This window comes from Populus alba, chromosome 19 (assembly GCF_005239225.2).
Source record: "Populus alba chromosome 19, ASM523922v2, whole genome shotgun sequence".
NCBI classification, from domain to species: domain Eukaryota; kingdom Viridiplantae; phylum Streptophyta; class Magnoliopsida; order Malpighiales; family Salicaceae; genus Populus; species Populus alba.
In genome coordinates this window covers 17416482-17434710 of record NC_133302.1, presented here as the reverse complement: position 1 = coordinate 17434710, position 18229 = coordinate 17416482, and the positions used below count along the sequence as shown (strand labels likewise).

The window sequence follows — 18229 nt, the reverse complement described above, 5'->3', positions numbered from 1 at the left end:
TTTATACCAGCAGCTGAACCACAAAGTCCGGTACACAGATTCCCTGTATTCAATAGAAGGAACACACCAGGAGCATCATCATCAACACCACCATCAGCATCCTCATCAGAAGGACCAATAAAAATGCGAAACCTTGAAGAGTTGTACGATACCACTCAGGTTATGGAAGATACAACTCTGTTTTGTTTCCATGTAGATAAGGACCCACCAGAAAAGAAGAAAGCAATAGGTGTCAAAAGGGTCCACAAGACGAAAGCCAAATTAGTGGATAAAGGGTACAAGCAGAAAGAAGGCATTGAAAGGAGAAGTGTTCATGCTTGGCATGACATCCCTCGATTGAGTTTAAAGGGGAGATTTGTTGAATAAACTCAATCCAGAAGCTCCCAGATGGTCAAGGAAGGCAACCACCAGCTGCCACCGACCAGCCGCCAGCCGCCTTCACACCTGCTGCCGCCAGCCGCCTTCACACTTGAAGGTTGAATTTTCGTATTTTGATTTGTGTATAAATAGAGTGCCCAACTTATGTTATATGTGTGGAGAGAATAGAGAGAAACACTAGAAAAAGAAAGAGAGAGAGAGAGGGCGTGTTTAAGCTTTTGTGAATTATTTGTAAGCTTCGGATTTTGTGTAATAAAACAGTGTGTTTTATCCTCTCTGAGTGTTTCAAAGCCACCACCAGTGGCTCCTCCCACCAACACATTGGTTATGGACCACTCAACAGAAGTCCCATCTAATGGACAACAGTTGCATGGAAACTCTGAAAAGGCTTCCAAGATAAACAAATCTGAAACATGTGATCTAAATGATGCAAAGAAACAAAAAGTCAGTGGTGAAGATTCAGATTTCACCATTGATGCTGGGAATTCACTGGAACTATCAGAAAATTGCTCAGTTGGTAATAAAAAAGGCAACAATAATCATGACATGTCATCCACATCCTTCAGCACTCAATATTTGAGAACAGCATGTGAGAACTTCAAACAGAAATACTTGTCTGTGTTTAGTTCAAAACTTTCTGCAGCTCAGCTAGACTTTAACAAATCATACACACAGGTATGTTTCCTCCATATTGGAACATGATATAAACTTTCTCATAATGCAATGCTATGTCATAAATAGAGCCGTGTTTACATAAATTATCAGTATATCTGGATGTGGTTATTTCATTCAATGTAGAGTTTACAACATGGCACATTTATATCTCACGACTACATATATTTGATCTAGAAATCCTTTTTTTTATTGAATAATCAGATAAACTATATAGATGTGTATAAAAATTAGGTCATGCAACACTAAACCTCCATGATTGGCCTCATGCTGGATTATATTGCAGCCAATCCAAATCTGTATAATTAGCCAAAGTGAAGGGAACTGTATTTGTTTCAGTATAGATATATACAACTTCAGGAACCTCACCCCACTCACAAATTTCATTAGCAGAAACCTATGCTCATTGGACTTCATCAAGATGTAGATGTTCTCTGCGTTTTTGGTCAGGAGGAATTGTTTTCTACCAGTTCTCACATTCTCTGCCCACAAACACTGCTCTGATTCGAGCTGGTTCCTACACAAATTAGACACTGATATAGGAGAAGCAAATCTTTAACAGCCTGCTTTTATGATCCCTTAAAGAATCCCACCTCAAACCCATTCCCCTTCAAAGAGAATAATAGGAATTCCCTTTCATGATGGTATTTCATGATTCAGTGTTTAGGATTCTAACTCAAACCCATGCTGTTTTCCATTGTCTACCAGGTTTTCTTGCATGCTAGTATTTTCTCACACAAAAATAGGCCCTAATCTGTTATTTTCTGGTAGTTGAATCCTCTGTCATCTATTTGGGTGAGTGAGGTATTACTTAGTCATTTGAACCAGACTTTTTATTGGTCTGCAAGCAGAATGGCTGCTTTTCAGTATGTTCTAGTGTGCTATGTCAAAGGTGAGTATAACATTGTTACGGTTGATGCCCACAACTTCATTACTGTTTTCATTTAAAAAATCTAAAACAAAGATGGCACATTTATTTCATAGGAATTGATTATCATATTCTAAGGGGTGGCATAACTAGAAATTGTCTATTTTTTCTGCATTTCTTATTTGTTTTCAGTCTTTCGGTCTTAAGCAAGATTATAATTCTTATGAAGGTTTGTGATGCATTTTGTGAGAGAAAAAATCTACATACAGTTTGGTGGTTGGATGCTCTCAATCATGCATTACAGAACAAGGATTCCACAGGTGAGGTGATAAGAAAGATTGAAGAGGCTGTCTCAGGAACTATAAACAATTCGAGATCATCAAGAATTGCATCACGGTTAGTGATTGTCTAAAATTTGCGCAATGAATAAATATATCATTCTATTTCAACTTCTTTGATCATAATAAGTAATTGCTTTGTATTTTTGCCAACTTATACTCCCCATTGAACTTCAAATCTAAGTTAGAAAACCTTTGATATCAATTCTAATTATGGTAGTTTACTAATACTGATCTCACTTCAGTTTACGAAGCATTACTGATCTGAAGTACCACATCCAAACTCATTTAGATCAATTGGAAGCTTCTAGACAAATGTTACTTGATCGAATTTTGGAAATTGATCAAACAATGGCGAACCCAAAGGAAGAGGATATTGAACGGGCGAGACATTGTCGAATATGCCAAGCTATTGACGATGGTCCCACATGTGTTCATTGTGAATTGGAGGAATCATTTCAGGTATGTTAGTCAACTGCCTGTTTACTTTGATGTTTGACTATTTAGTACGTTGAAGAAGGGGGAGAGGGGATTCACTGTGATCACATTTTTATATTTGTTTGTCAGGAATATGAGGCAAGGTTATTTCGTCTTAACAAATTACATGGAGGCATTATTACATCTGCTGAAGAGGCAGTGAATCTGCAAAAAAGGAACTCAGAAAGAAATCGTTACTACTGGAATTTAGACCGCCAAAAGAAAAATTTACTGCCATCTAGTGATTTTAATGAAGAATCGAAGAAAAGAAAGACTGGAGAAACAGTGATGGTAAGTTTCCTTACCTCAATAGGTCAAACTAAACCATCTTTCATCTACCAGATGTTTAATTCTGGAGATTCCTCGTTGCCATCCGTCAATGGACATGGTTGTCAGACTGAATGGCTGTTCTTATGTGAACTAGCCTATGAATCTTGCTCCAGCATATATGGCATTATATTTTTTAAGACTCTTATCACTTGATTGCAGCTTGCAAAGCACAAGTTAACAGATAGGCGGCTCATCTCATTTTAGCAATGCCAAATTTTAATCACCAGTGGTGGTGAGCTAGGTTGTTTTTAGACGCCCCTCTTTATAATCCTTAGGGCACAGAACATGCAGGGAGGGGCAGTAGCTTAAGAATTAAACTTACTGGATACCGAGTGAAACTCTGTCCTAAGTATTGTAAAAGTCATCAAATATTTGTTTTTGTCATCTATCAAGTCACTTTCATGATGCCTAATCAGTCCCTCATAATTGTTAAAATGAGGAATGGACAGTGTAATCCAGCAACTGATCTTTGTGGCCAGTCTGTCTTAATTACAAAGTCCAACCCAGAGCTTTAAGTTAATGGATGGAAAGGATATTCTAGTACATTCCACGCTCCTAATCACATTTACTAAAACTGATGCTCACAAATGGGCTGCAGAATCATGTCATATATGTCAAGATATCAAAGGCTCTGCTTCAGCCACCTGTCAAAGAGAATAGAGAATATAATGGTTAGCAAGTTTGTTAATATGGTTAGACAGTTAATGAATTCTGTTACAGTTGAGTAGAATACGTAACCAAGCTTCTCACCTTCTGTTGATATAAAATGAATGTAACAGTGCTGGGAATGTAAGCAGTGAATAATACACATAAACATTTTCTTCTTCTTCTGCATTACAGCAGCATCTTTCTCTACTTCTATTTGCTTCTTGTTCATCTCTGTAACAATTCTTGCTAGCTTATCAATATATAGTGGACATATGGGTTCAATAGTATGTGCTACTTCTATGTTAACACAATTAGAATTTACACATATGGAGCAACTGATAATCTTAGTTTTCGGTGCAAGCACTTCAGGAATTAGTATTGTCAAATTCTATTGCGGGAAAATAACGCGATGCTGAAACAAGCACAAATAATTACGTTATTTGCAGCTCATATACCTAATGGAGCACCCAACCTTTTTGCAATGAAGGTAACCAACACCCAAACAACACACACCTCTACAAGACACCACACCATCCCCTGCTATTAAAGTCATCCGGCATTGGAAAGAACCATAACTATGCCTCCACGGATGATGAAACAGTGTCATGCATCACCATTTACCACCCCTGTTGAACCTCAAAGCAACCACAAAACATTTTCAGACGCAACCATTGAAAACACAAACGAGAAAAGCAGCAAAACAAGAAAACTGAAGTTGTTGCAAGCCAGTGGTAGTGTTGCTAACACTATGGAGGATTGTGATTCTTCTGACTCATTAAACTCAGGAATCCAACAAGGAAATGTTCGGTTTCAGATCACTTGTCGAAGCATCAAGACAATGGGTTTGACAGTGAAAAAGGAGACTTCAAGAAATGATACAAGATGCTGTGGCTTCTAGTTTGGGAAACCCGCAAGAACTAAAAAGGGTTCAAAGAAGGAATAATGAGAAATATTGATAGAGAAGTTGATGAGTGGACATCAGTTATAACCAGTTTGTAAGTTCTTTATCCCTGATAAGTCTAGCCTGCCTTGGTCTTTTGCTCTTTTTATGAAATATCTTTGCTTGGAACAGCTGTGGTTTAGGCATGTTCACACAAGAAATTCAATCCGGAAATAGGCTTATAAAAATAATATTGGCATCTGTTTCTTTTTAGAAACAAAGAAAAACAACTGTTGTGACTCCTTCATTAGAGCAATTCTGTGGAATATTGCAACTGGTTGAATTCAATTTGCAAGGGCATCGGTTCACTTGGTTTAGGGGTGGTTCTATGAGCCGCATTGGACAGAGCTTTTCGCTTCCCCGGCTTTCATTACAGTTCACCGTCTCTATCTCTCTGCCGCTACCCTAGAGGGCTGTCCGATCACTGTCAGCTGATTCTCCAAAGCGGAGGTAGACTGGGGTGGGAAGCCCGTTTCGTTTCATAAATCTGGCTAAGGATTTGTCGACCCCTTCTTTCTTTACAGATTGTGAGGCCATCGTGGGTCTGAAGCTGCAAGGAATTTCCAGGTGAGTTTAGTTTGATTAAATGAACGTTGGGGAGTCATGAGGAAAAAAGCTGAGACAAACATGGAATAAATCCACTTTCGGGGATAAAATTTAAAACTTGCATGAATCCAGAAACTCCATCACAATACAGTTGAGGAACTTAAGACGGAAGTGCGTTCATTATCGGTAGACGAAAAGAACAAAGCATGCGCAGGGGCTGAATTCTGAGGTCCATGGAAGTTAACAGAAGGGTGGAAGATAATTGGGGCAAAAAATCTCGTCAAAAATGTTGGTGTAAAATGGGGGCGGACTATTACGATATTTCTTTCTTATACGATATCAGCAAGTTAAAGAGTAAGTGGCCGCAACCATTTAGTAAGATTGATCATAGAATTGGCAGTCATCTAGTCTCCTAAATGATATAAAAAGAAGGGCGCTGTCAACTTCTTTTCATCCTTGTCGCAAACCAACATGCAATAAGAATTGAAATGGGAGGGGTTCGGGGGTTCTCTAAAAATTTCAGAAGCCAAATCATTTGGCTAGAAAGACCACCTTCAATGGAAGAAGTGAAGCAAGCTAGTGGGAACTGTGTTGGTTCCAAAAGCCCCTGGCCTGATGGTTTCATTCACCTTTTGTTCTTAGTAAAAAGGTATGGGAATAATATCATCAGCTCAGAGGTTTTTATGTTGGTTAAAAAGTTTTTTCAGAACTGGTAAACCTTCCAAGGGTATCAAAAACTCTTCTTTTGTAACTTGATTCGAAATCAAAGGAGCGAGCAGATTCTCCCATTTTCATCGTCCGATAAAAGCCTGATTCACCGGGCTATACAAAAATCTGGGACAAATGCCTACTGTCCACTAGGCTTCTGTCATGTCATGGACAGATGTGATCAGTGTTAAACGCAAGTCTGCATTTATTGCTGGGCGTCACAATGATTCTCGAACGGGTTTCATGATAGCAAATGAGGTTGTCCATGGTGTGCGAGCAAGAAGAAGGGGCACGATGGTCTCCTTATCGATTGAAGTAGGATTTCCATAAAAGCCTTTTTTGACTCAATTTTTATGGGAAACATATTGACACAAGTATGGGATACATGGGTTTTGGGCTCACACTGGAGGAAGCTGATTTCGAATGCTTATCCACTTCAATTAGCCATCTTGATAAACGGTTCTCCTATGTAGAGAATTTAGCTTTGGAGAGGGGTTCAGGCAAGGGACCCACTCTCTCATCTATATTTGACATTGCAGTGAGGATTGACAGTTTTATTCAATAGGGCATCAGCTTCAGGTTACTTCAAAGGCTTACAGACTACCCAGGTTGCATTTACTTTAACTCATTTGCAATATGCCGACGACTCTCTGATTTTCCTTGCCAAATGATTTTCCCTCTCTTCTACCATGCCAAGAGGATTGCTACGTTGGTTGAGATCATTTCCCGGACTGAAAAAGTTAACTTCTATAAAAAAGCTCACTAATAGGTATCAACTTGGACAACGACTACACCTCTAGGCCTGGCGAACTCAAGTCTTCTGTCGTAGTGATACTTTCCCGGTTAGGGAGTACCTTGGACTACCTCTTGGAGCCAATCCAGCAGAATCTCTACTTGGAAACCAGTGTTGGTCCACTATCAGAGCAAAGCTTCTCACATGGAAAGGGAATTTTTTGAGCATGGCGTGGAAGGTTATGTCTAATTAAATCAGTCTTGAGCTCTCTTTCCTCTGTTTTACATGTCAGTTTTTGCTATTGCCAAAGGTGTTACTAAAGCCATCTCTTCTCTAACCCGGTCTTTCCTTTGGAAAGGAAGCTCAACTTCTCATGGCCTTTTAAGGTGGCTTGGCATAAGGTAATAAAGGATAAATCTTCTGGTGGTCTCGGGTTGGGATCCATCCACAACAAAAATCTGCTTTGCTCTTTAAATGGATATGGAATCTAGACAATGGAGTGGCAAGGGAGGCTGGCAAGAACACATTCTTCTAAAATACCGACCTCACTTCTATAAAATGGTATCCCTGAGTTTGCAGTTCTTTTATCTCCAACTTGGCATGGCATTGTTTCGGCAATCTTTCTCAACAAAAACATAGCCAATCTTTTACATGCAAATTGTACGGGTTCAAGGTGGGTGACGGGTAAGGGAACATCCGGTTTTGGACTGACTCTTGGTCGGCTCTGCAACCAATCTCCAACTCTTATTCCCCAGACTTTATAACCTCTCCTTGCAGCAAACACCAACCTTGCAGATATATACAATTTGAGAGATGCATCTTTAAACCTTTTCCTGGAGAAGAACCCTTGCGCCTCGTGAAGATCTGCCAAAAGGGAGAGCTTGAATCGCAGAGGTGCAAGCGTGGTCTCCTTGTTCTCAGATGGTGCAGACTGCAAGTTATGGAAAATTCCACAGCTCTGGCATGTACTCAGCTCAATCAGGTTCGCCTCTTCTTTGATAGTCTATCGTCACTGGAAAATAATCACTCCCTTTACTCTGCTATGGAATGTTATGCCCCCCAAAAAGTGGATGTGTTTCATTTGGCTTCTTCTTCATGGAGGTTTGAGTACAAGAAGTTTTTTAGCTGAGAGAGAAATCATAATTATGAGGATATCTCACTGACCCATTCTGCTGCAAAGGAAACCGAGACAATTAATCATCTTTTCCATTGGTGTCCTATAACATGGTCTCTTTGGGTTCGTTTCTTGAGAATGGTTCGGGTGCTCAGGTTCGTCTACACAAAGACCCAAATCAAAATCTGCAGGGAATGGGTCCGGATTGATTAATGGAAAATTTCAGCGTCGTGCTATTACACTCTTCTGTTAAAGGTTGTATTGGTCAATTTGGATAGCGCGCAACCGGCTAATCTTCGAATCCAAGGCCTCCTGATTGGGATATGATTTTTGATCTCACTTTTCACCGTTTGGCTTTCTGTTGAAGGTCCTCAGTTACAAATTTCAGCTATACAGGCTCAGATCTTTTTTAGAAACCTGAATGTATTATGAAACTGGACTAAACTAATTAAGTCCCTCATCACATTTGGTTCTTTTCTTCTCATATTCCCATTGTATTCTATCTTTTCGTTCAGCCCCACTTACTTGATGGGGCTGCTTATTTAATATATATAATTATTCTCGTTTACTATCAAAAAAAAAAAATTATATATATTTCCCTTGTTGTTGATACGGTTTCAAAATCGCCATCTGAATTGGAGGTTATTCTTGGAGTTATAAAGAGCTATTGCAAGGCCCAGTTTAGAAAATTGAAGCTGTGTCTGCTGCCAGCCTGCAGATTACACATTCTGGAAGGTATGCTTGATCGATTCTTTTTTCTTTTCCTTTTTGTTGTGGAAACTTTTACACTAGGACTGTATTGAATCAACAAATCATTAATAATATTGAATGCAAGCATTTTAAAACTGACATTCTTTCTATTTCATCTAGGGAATGAGGAAGGAGTATGGACATGCAAGGTCCTTGGCAGTTGCTCAAGCTCAACTTTTTCGTGCTCATGATGAACTTAAGATGGCAACAGCACGTTTGCCACTTAAAGAGAAAACGAGAATGATACATCTATGGATGCAATGGGTGAAGATGAATTAGAGTCTGCTAGCGTGCTACACTCTAATGAAAAGTTCATGTCCTTGTAAATTTTTATATTTACAGTAATTGACATATGCTATTATTTGGTGCTTTCTTTGATACTTTAAGGTGCTTTAATGTTATTCTCCTTCTCGTTTGACTTTCTATGAATTCATCTTTCTAAAAGAGGTTATTATTGTATGCCAATGTTGTGAATTTTTATATAAGCCTAAACCATCAAAGTTAGTCCTATTCCTATGGAAAAACTAAAACTGAAGCATTTTAGTTGGATTAGTGATATTGATGGGGAATGAGATTTTCCATTAATATGTTTTACCTACCACCACCACTACTACTCCACACACACAATGCTCAACATAAACACTACAGCAATAGCAATGTGAGTATTTTTCCTCTTTGTTTTTCCCTCTTCAAAAAATGCGAGCAAACTCATACTCCAAGATTGTTATTTTGCCTTTATGTGTTAACTATATGTCATTATTTCACCAACAGAAAAGAGAGATGGATTTTTAATAGGAGTCGATATCCTTCCTTCAATGTCTTGTATTTTAATTTAGAAACTTTTTTGTTTCTCTAAATTATGTTTCTATGTTGGAAGGGATGTAGTTGCACAAATAGGTTGATGTTTTTGTGCAGATTTTTTTTTTACCTTCTCTCCCAAATTAAATTGATAGAATTTGTCTCCTTTATTGCCTTTTCTTTTTAAGTGATTTTTGTAGGTAATATCTTCCGATGAAGTTTGCTTTTGAATTGTCATGACCACAAGTCTTTGTCTCTACTTTCATTTGTAAATCCATCATTTCTCATCTCCTATGAAACTTTAAAAATAACAAATAAAAAATGTATCATGTTTATTTGTGGAAACATTTTAGTTTTCTGAGAAAAAAATTTGTTTATTGTCAAAGAACCATCTCAACCCAAAAGCTTAAGTTGTTAGGTGAAGTTCCAAGATATGATTTTATATTATCTCTAACACAACCCCCTCAAATGAATGCCCTTTGGGCTTGAAACTTGCACAAACCTAACATTACCTTTTGCTTAATTTTTTAACAAAATAAAGGGGATGGTGAAGGGGATGGTGAGATTAACTCGTGACCGCTTGGTCATTTAAGACTCTAATACCATGTCAAAGAATCATCTCAAACTCAAAAGCTTAAAGCTATTAGATGAGATCCCAAGATATGATTTATATTATTCTCAAAAACATTTTACTAATTTCAAAATAAAAAAATTACTTTCTTGGAAACACTCTTTCTAAGTTTTTTAGAAAAACTAAAAAACACAAAAAAGTTGTTTTTTCCAAATGCTCCTTTAGGACTTGTTTGGTTTTGCTGAATTTTGTGTTCTATTCTTTTGTTGTTTCTAATGTAAAGCCAAATAAGATCTTCTAATTTTTTTCTGGAACATGTTTCTTAATTTTTCATAGAGAAAAGTTGTTTAGGATAAATGCAAAAAAACTAGATATGGGAAAACCATAAAAACTATTTTCTAAAAGGTAACGTGAAAACATGAAACACTTAGCTTCTGAAGTTTTTGTTCCACATCTTTTAATTATTTAACATTCATATATATAGCCTTATTGGTGATTCTTTTAAAAAAATGGTTGTGATCTGGCTTTCGGTTGGAAAGCACTATGAAACTATTCAATTATGTCATACTGATATAAAACAAAAACAAAGTCTAAAAGCATTTCCTAAGGCAACATTTGGTTCTAATTTCTCTAAAATCCATTCATTGAAATTAATTTATGGTGTTAGAACAACAAACATTCAGTTTACCGACTTTAGAACTGGCTCTCTCATGGTGAATTTAATACAACAAACATTGATAAAAAGAAGCAAAAATGAACCCAATAAGGGGCATCCCAAAACAGAACAAACCAAAACAATCCTACATTTTATGGAGTCTGGATCTAGCTAAAACTAGGCATCCTACCTTCTAAAGCCAGTAAATAGTAGGTGCAAAAAGCCAATGCATGATATAGAACCATCTTATAAAAAGACTAGCTTTTCTCGTAATTGTCGCACAACATATTGATAAATCCTTGCTTCCTATATCTGCATTTTGTCACTTAAAAAGTTAGGAGAGAACCACGGAAAATTTTCTACCTTGATTGATATGATGGGTCAACTGCATTTCTCAGTTGATGAATACTTTGTCTTAGCATCCTTGATCCACCAGTTCCTCAGACTTCTCTCTTTCATGTGTGTGTGAGCGCGATGCACATGATTCTTCCGACTCCTTAAACTCAGGAATCCAACAAGGAAATATTCGGTTTCAGATCACTTGTACGAAGCATCAAGACAATGGGTTTGACAGTGAAAAGGAGACTCAAGAAATGATACAAGATGTTGTGGCTCTAGGTTTGGGAAACCCGCAAGAACTAAAAGGGTTCAAAGAAGGAATAATGAGAAATATTGATAGAGAAGTTGATGAGTGGACATCAAGTTAACCAGGTTGTAAGTTTCTCTATCCTGATAAGTCTAGCCTGCCTTGGTTTTTTGCTCTTTTTATGAATATCTTTGCTTGGAACAGCTGTTGGTTTAGGCATGTCACACAAGCAAAATTCAATCCGGAATAGGCTTATAAAAAATAATATTGGCATCTGTTTTTCTTTTAGAAACAAAGAAAAAATAACTGTTTGTGACTCCTTCATTAGAAATCTGTGGAATATTGCAGACTGTCAAATGGGCTTTCTAGAATCTATAGGGAAATTAGGAGGGATTTATAGCAAATGTGGATAGCTCTGTCTTTGAAGTTAGCTCGGTAGAATTTAGGGGGCAGTGGATCAGCCTATGCGGCACGCATATTCCCTCTTCCTTTACTTGTATGATAATTGGTGTATATGTTTGCATCTTCAATGAAGGATCGCGGCTGATATGTGGGAAGAAAATCACCACTCTTAAGTTTGCTTTCGAAACTACCATTGGTGGTGCTAGGCGACTTCAAGGAAACTCTACACGCTCATGAGAGAAGTAGTGGTCACCTCAATTTCATCAGGTTCAACTTCATTCCGCAATTCATATCAGACTGTGAAACTGGTTGAAGTTCAATTTGCAAGGGCATCAGGTTCACATGGGTTAGGGGTGGTTCTATGAGCCGCATTGACAGAAGCTTTCGCTTTCCCCGGATTTTCAGCTACATGTTCCCGTCTCTATCTCTCTGCCGCTACCCTAAGAGGATGTCCGATCACTGTCAGGCTGCTTCTCCAAAGCCCGGAGGTAGACTAGGGGTGGAAGCCATTTACGTTTCATATAAATTGCTGGTCTGTCGCACCCTTCTTTCTTAACAGATTTTGAGGCCCTCTGGTCTGAAAGCTGCAAGGAATTTCCAGGTTAAGAGTTTAGTTGATTAAGAAGCTGGGGAACATGGGAAAAAAGCTGAGACAATGGAATAAAATCCACTTTCGGGGATCAAAATCTAAAACTTGCAGACATCTAGAACTCCATCACAACACTTGAAAACTTAAGCGAAGTGCGTCCCTTGTTTGAGACCGAAAAAACAAAGCTTCAGGGGCTGAATTCTGAGCAATGGGAGTTAACAGAAGGTGGAAGATATGTGGAGGCAAAATTCTCGTCAAAACTGGTGATGTATAAATAGGGGATAAGAACACTCGTTTTTTTTCACATATCAGCAAGTCTAAGGAAGGGGCCGCAACTACATTAGTAAGATTGAACATAATGGCAGTCATCTAGTCTCCTCAAATGATATAAAAGAAGGCGCTGTCAACTTCTTCTCATCCTTGTTTCGCAAACCAACATGTAAAAGAATTGAAATGGAAGGCTCGGGGTTCTCTAAAATTTCAGAAGCCAAATCAATTTGGCTAGAAAGACCACCTTCAATGGAAGAAGTGAAGCAAGCTCTGTGGGACTGTGATGGTTCCAAAGCCCTTGGCCCCGATGGTTTCACCTTTTGTTTCTATAAAAAGGTATGGAATATCATCAGCTCAGAAGGTTTTTTATGCTGGTTAAAAGTTTTTTCAGAAAACTGGTAAACTTCCAAAGGGTATCAACTCTTCTTTTGTAACTTTGATTCCGAAATCAAAGGAGCCGAGCAGATTCTCCCATTTTCATCCGATAAGCCTGATTCACGGGCTATACAAAATAGTGGCAAAGCTACTGTCCACTAGGCTTCGACATGTCATGACAGATGTGATCAGTGTTAACCAGTCTGCATTTATTGCTGGGCGTCAGATTCTAGACGGGTTCATGATAGCAAATGAGGTTGTCCATGGCGTGCGCAGCAAGAAGAAGCATGGCCTCTTACTGAAGGTAGATTTCCATAAAGCCTTTGACTCAATTTTATGGGAACATATTGACACAAGTATAGGATACATGGGTTTTGGCTCACACTGGAGGAAGATGATATTCGAATGTTTATCCACTTCAAAATTAGCCATCTTGATAAACGGTTCTCCTAGTAGAGAATTTAGTTTGGAGAGGGGTCTCAGGCAAGGGGACCCACTCTCTCCATTCCTATTTGACATCGCAGTTCAGGGATTGACAGTTTTATTCAATAGGGCATCAGCTTCAGGTTACTTCAAAGGCTTACAGACTACCCCAGGACATTACTTAACTCATTTGCAATATGCCGACGACTCTTTGATTTTCTTGCCAAATGATTTTCCCTCTCTTCTACATGCCAAGAGGATTCTACGTTGGTTTGAGATCATTTCCGGACTGAAAGTTAACTTCTATAAAAGCTCACTAATAGGTATCAACTTGGACAACGACTACACCTCTAGCCTGGCGAACTCAGTTTTCTATCGTAGTGATACTTTCCCGGTTAGGTACCTTGGACTACCTCTTGGAGCCAATCCTAGCAGACTCTCTACTTGGAAACCAGTGTTGTCCACTATCAGAGCAAAGCTACTCACATGGAAAGGGAATTTTTTGAGCATGGCGGGAAGGTTATGTCTAATTAAATCAGTCTTGAGCTCTCTTCCTCTGTTTTACATGTCAGTTTTTGCTATGCCAAAGGGTGTTACTAAAGCCATCTCTTCTCTAACCCGGTCTTTCTTTTGGAAAGGAAGCTCAACTTCTCATGGCCTTTTTAAGGTGGCTTGGCACAAGGTAATAAAGGATAAATCTTCTGGTGGTCTCGGGCTGGGATCCATCCACAATAAAAATCTGGCTTTGCTCTTTAAATGGCTATGGAATCTAGACAATGGAGTGGCAGGAGGCTGGCAAGAACACATTCTTCTAAAATACCGACCTCACTTTATAAATGGTATCCCTGAGTTTGCAGGTTCTTTATCTCCAACTTGGCATGGACATTGTTTTCGGCAATCTTCTCAACACAAAAACATAGCCAATCTTTTACATGCAAATGTCGGGTTCAAGGTGGGTGACGGGAGGAACATCCGGTTTTGGACTGACTCTTGGCTCGGCTCTGCAACCAATCTCCAGCTCTTATTCCCCAGACTTTATAACCTCTCCTTGCAGCAAAACACCAGCCTTGCAGATATATACAATTTGACAGATGCATCTTTAAACCTATCCTAGAGAAGAACCCTTCGGCCTCGTGAGATCTGCTAGAGGGAGAGCTTGATCGCAGAGGTGCAGCGTGGTCTCCTTTTCTCAGATGGTGCAGACTGCAAGTTATGGAAATTCCACAGCTCTGGCATGTACTCAGCTCAATCAGGTCGCCTCTTCTTTGATAGTCTATCAGCCACTGAAAATAATCACTCCCCTACTCTGCTATGGAATGGTTATGCCCCCCCAAAAGTGGATGTGTTCATTTGGCTTCTTCTTCATGGAGGTTTGAGTACAATAAGTTTTTTAGCTGAGAGGAGAATAATTAATTATGAGGAATCTCACTGCCCATTCTGCTGCAAGGAAACCGAGACAATTAATCATCTTTTCCATTGGTGTCCTATAACATGGTCTCTTTGGGGTCGTTTCTTGAAATGGTTCGGGTGCTCAGGTTGTCTGCACAAAGACCCAAATCAAAATCTACAGGAATGGTCCGGATTGATTAATGGAAATTTTCAGCAACGTGCTATTACCCTCCTCTGTAAAGGTCTGTATTGGTCAATTTGGATAGCGCGCAACCGCCTAATCTTCGAATCCAAGGCTCCTGATTGGGATATGATTTTTGATCTCACTTTTCACCGTTTGGCTTTCTGGTTAAAGTCCTCAGTTACAAATTTCAGCTATACAGGCTCAGATCTTTTTAGAAATCCTGAATGTATTATGAACTGGACTAACTAATTAAGTCCCTCTTCACTTTGGTCTTTTCTTTCTTTATATTCCCATTGTATTCTATCTTTCGTTCAGCCCCACTTACTTGATGGGGCTGCTTAATTAATATATAATTATCTTGTTTATTATCAAAAAAAAAAAACATGATTGCTTGCATGCATGTACTCAGAGACATGCATGCTTGCTTGTCTCTTAGATGTCCTCAACCATCTTAAGTACGTTGGAGTTGACTTTATTACCTGTTGATTCCTCTCATATGAAATATTTCACCCTGGTTAAGCGCCATTTAATTTTCATTTCATGCTTTTTTCTTGCAGGTTTCTTTGCAATGACTGAGCGAAAAATGCATGATAACAGGTTCCAACGTAAATGGGTAATGTGCCCAACATGTCGGCAGCATACTGATTTTGGGAATATTGCGTATGCCGATGATAGACAGGACAAATCTTGTAGTTCTGCTATGCTGGATGCAATTCAAGGCTGTGAAAAAACTGAAGCTACTTTGGCTGTTCAAGGTTCATATGGAACAAAGGTTTACTTCCTAATCTAATGCCTTGAGCAAATTCAAATTCAAATTTATAGTCTTGGAACATGCACATAGTGCACTTAAGACAGCATTTACTATTGCATTTCTATTCTCCTTTTCCCAGAGCATAAACCTTGTTCACTTCTTTTTTGGCACCATAAAGGTTGAAGCAGTCACTAGAAGAATCTTGTGGATAAAGTCTTCAGATCCTAAAGCAAAGGTTCTCGTATTTTCAAGTTGGAATGATGTCCTTGATGTGTTAGAGCATGCTTTCAATGCTAATGAAATCACCTATATCCGGATGAAAGGAGGAAGGTAGATAGATCTCTTGATCATCTTAGTTATGTTTTTTTTTTATAGTTCAACTGATCTTCATGGACCTTGATGGGCCAAAAGAAAAGGGCTATGCCATACAGGAGAATTTTCATTTTGCTTTTCAGGTTTGCCAAAAGATTGTTGTTAAATTCGTCTTAATTTGGCAACTCAAACAAAATTATCAAGAAACCACATCATCCAAGAAAAGTGGTTCCTTCTGTTTTCAGCATTCTTATGCAAGCAAAGTGCACAAATTAGGTTGATGAATACTAATGATATCACGAACAAAATAAAAGGAGATTGGGGATGAAAAATAACTGCCTTGCATAATTTGTGCAAATATTGAAATGTTGTAATTTAACCTTGGGGAGGGAAGAGAGAGATCCAATTATAGTAGATCTGTTAGAGAATAATATAAATCATATCCTGGAACCTCACCTAACAGCTTAAGCTTTTAGGTTGAGATGGTTCTTTGACATGGTATCAGAGCCTTGATGACCTAGTGGTCACGAGTTCAAATCTCACCATCCCCATTTATTTGATAAAATTAAGCACAAGGTAATATGAGCTTGTGCAAGTTTCAAGCCCAAAGGGCTTTTCACTTGAGGGGGTGTGTTAGAGAATAATATAAATCATATCCTGGAACCTCACCTAACAGCTTAAGCTTTTAGGTTGAGATGGTTCTTTGACAAGATCAACACTGGAGTTCTGTAAAAATTGGTATTGTGCGAAGTTTAAAAGTTTGAATGTATGCATACCTCTTTGTTTCCCAGTGCCAAAAATACTGTTAGAAGTGCTTTTCAGGTATTTTAATGTTGATTGAGTTATTTGTAGACTTCAACTTATTTTTTATTATGTCTTTTTGTTGTGACTTCATAAATGCAGGAAATCACATGTTGCCATCAGTGAATTCAGAGCGCAGAATAGCAGTCCCAAAAGAGCTGATAGACAACAAGAAGAAACAAAATCTGTTCAAGTGTTGCTGCTCTTAATCCAGCATGGAGCCAATGGACTCAATCTCTTAGAAGCACAGCATGTTGTTCTTGTGGAGCCACTGCTCAATCCAGCAGCTGAGGCTCAAGCAGTCAGCCGGGTGCACCGAATTGGGCAGGAAAAGAGGACATTAGTCCATCGATTTATAGTATGCTCCTTTTCCTTTTTTATTTTGTTTTTTGTTAAACTAATTTTGGATGCTAAACACTTGCGTTTTTTCTCTTTTGAACATTGCATATAGTAGACATGCATTTGAGATACATAACCTCACCACACTGAAGATAGGCATGGGGTATTTTGGGACTATTTGTTTTGAGTTCCTTTTTAAAACAATTTACATTTCTATTTAGCTCTCCATTTATCCATGCAATTTTCTATATGTAATTAGATTAGACTTATAATAATCCTTATCATGTCATCCATCCGATTGTTGCTCGAATGGAGCCTTTTATATTTGTTTCAGAATTTAAATGTACACTCCCTTCTTTAGTGATTATATTTAGAAAAGATTTGATGCTATGAAAAAAAAGGAGCATGCAGGAACCCTTTAAGGACTAGCGTGAGGGTTTTCTATTAACAATTCTTCAATCTCATTCCTTTTTGTGAATTTGTGCACGTGTGTAATTCTTCAATCTCATGCTTTCTAGTTTGCTTCTTGTCCGAAACTTTGAAAATTCATGTCATCTGTTAGAATTTCTGCTTTATAGTCTATATTTGTTCTAACAAAATTTATCCCCTTTTCTTCTATGATGTTATTAGGTTAAAGACACTGTGGAAGAGAGCATATATAAACTGAACAGAAGTAGAAGCACCAGTTCATTCATAAGTGGAACACGAAGAATCAGGATCAGCCTTTCTTAACCCTTAAGGATGTTGAGTCCCTATTCGCAACAGTGCCGTCCACTGTACCAGAAAGTGATGGAAAACCAACTGAAAACCTGAGGCATCTGCCCCCGTCCGTGGCTGCTGCTTTAGCAGCTGAGAGGAGACTGAAGGAAAATACAGCAGGAATTTCCGTGTGATAATCATTCTTTTCTCTGAACACCAAACCTCAGAATGGAATTGCAGGTAAGCAATCTTCTGGCTATGTCATCACTTCCACAGGCAGCTGTTGTTTCATCTCCAAAGGGGAGAGCGTCTCCCCGGTCCATCATAGATTGTCTAACCAGAGGTTGCATTGTCGTGTATGATTTTTTTTTATTGGTGTATATATGAAGAATGCCATTTTTTAGCCCTCTGTCAGTTACAGAGAGTAATTTAACGAGGAATTCGTTGTAGATTAGCTCATTTAGCCATTATGTATACTCGCTGTGTAGGTTAAACAAAAATAACAGGACAAAGCTAAGAAAAGCTAGGTCCTCTTCTCCTCTCCAATGGCAGATATTAGACACTCCATTCAATCTTTGCACCA

At 38.5% G+C, this 18229-nt stretch overlaps 2 protein-coding genes across 2 annotated transcripts; both read left to right on the top strand.

The window, feature by feature from the left end:
* The first annotated feature begins 703 nt into the window (after positions 1-703).
* LOC140955070 (uncharacterized) lies at positions 704-3216 on the top strand. Its single transcript, XM_073406605.1, has 4 exons — positions 704-1053; positions 2148-2314; positions 2502-2718; positions 2824-3216. Exons 1-4 carry the CDS (start codon positions 706-708, stop codon positions 3214-3216), a joined length of 1125 nt encoding a protein of 374 aa, XP_073262706.1. The 5' UTR covers positions 704-705.
* Positions 3217-15298: 12082 nt separating this feature from the next.
* LOC118027962 (uncharacterized) lies at positions 15299-18229 on the top strand. Its single transcript, XM_073406467.1, has 4 exons — positions 15299-15516; positions 15674-15825; positions 16711-16966; positions 17578-18229. Exons 1-4 carry the CDS (start codon positions 15313-15315, stop codon positions 17677-17679), a joined length of 714 nt encoding a protein of 237 aa, XP_073262568.1. The 5' UTR covers positions 15299-15312; the 3' UTR covers positions 17680-18229.

Excerpts from the sequence above, each read along its gene's own strand:
- LOC140955070 (XM_073406605.1), top strand. The coding sequence starts at position 706 with ATGGACCACTCAACAGAAGTCCCATCTAATGGACAACAGTTGCATGGA. Across the intron at positions 1,054-2,147 it reads TTAACAAATCATACACACAG|GTTTGTGATGCATTTTGTGA; the intron begins GTATGTTTCCTC and ends ATTCTTATGAAG. Across the intron at positions 2,719-2,823 it reads AATTGGAGGAATCATTTCAG|GAATATGAGGCAAGGTTATT; the intron begins GTATGTTAGTCA and ends TTTGTTTGTCAG.
- LOC118027962 (XM_073406467.1), top strand. The coding sequence starts at position 15,313 with ATGACTGAGCGAAAAATGCATGATAACAGGTTCCAACGTAAATGGGTA. Across the intron at positions 15,826-16,710 it reads ATCCGGATGAAAGGAGGAAG|GAAATCACATGTTGCCATCA; the intron begins GTAGATAGATCT and ends TCATAAATGCAG. Across the intron at positions 16,967-17,577 it reads CATTAGTCCATCGATTTATA|GTTAAAGACACTGTGGAAGA; the intron begins GTATGCTCCTTT and ends TGATGTTATTAG.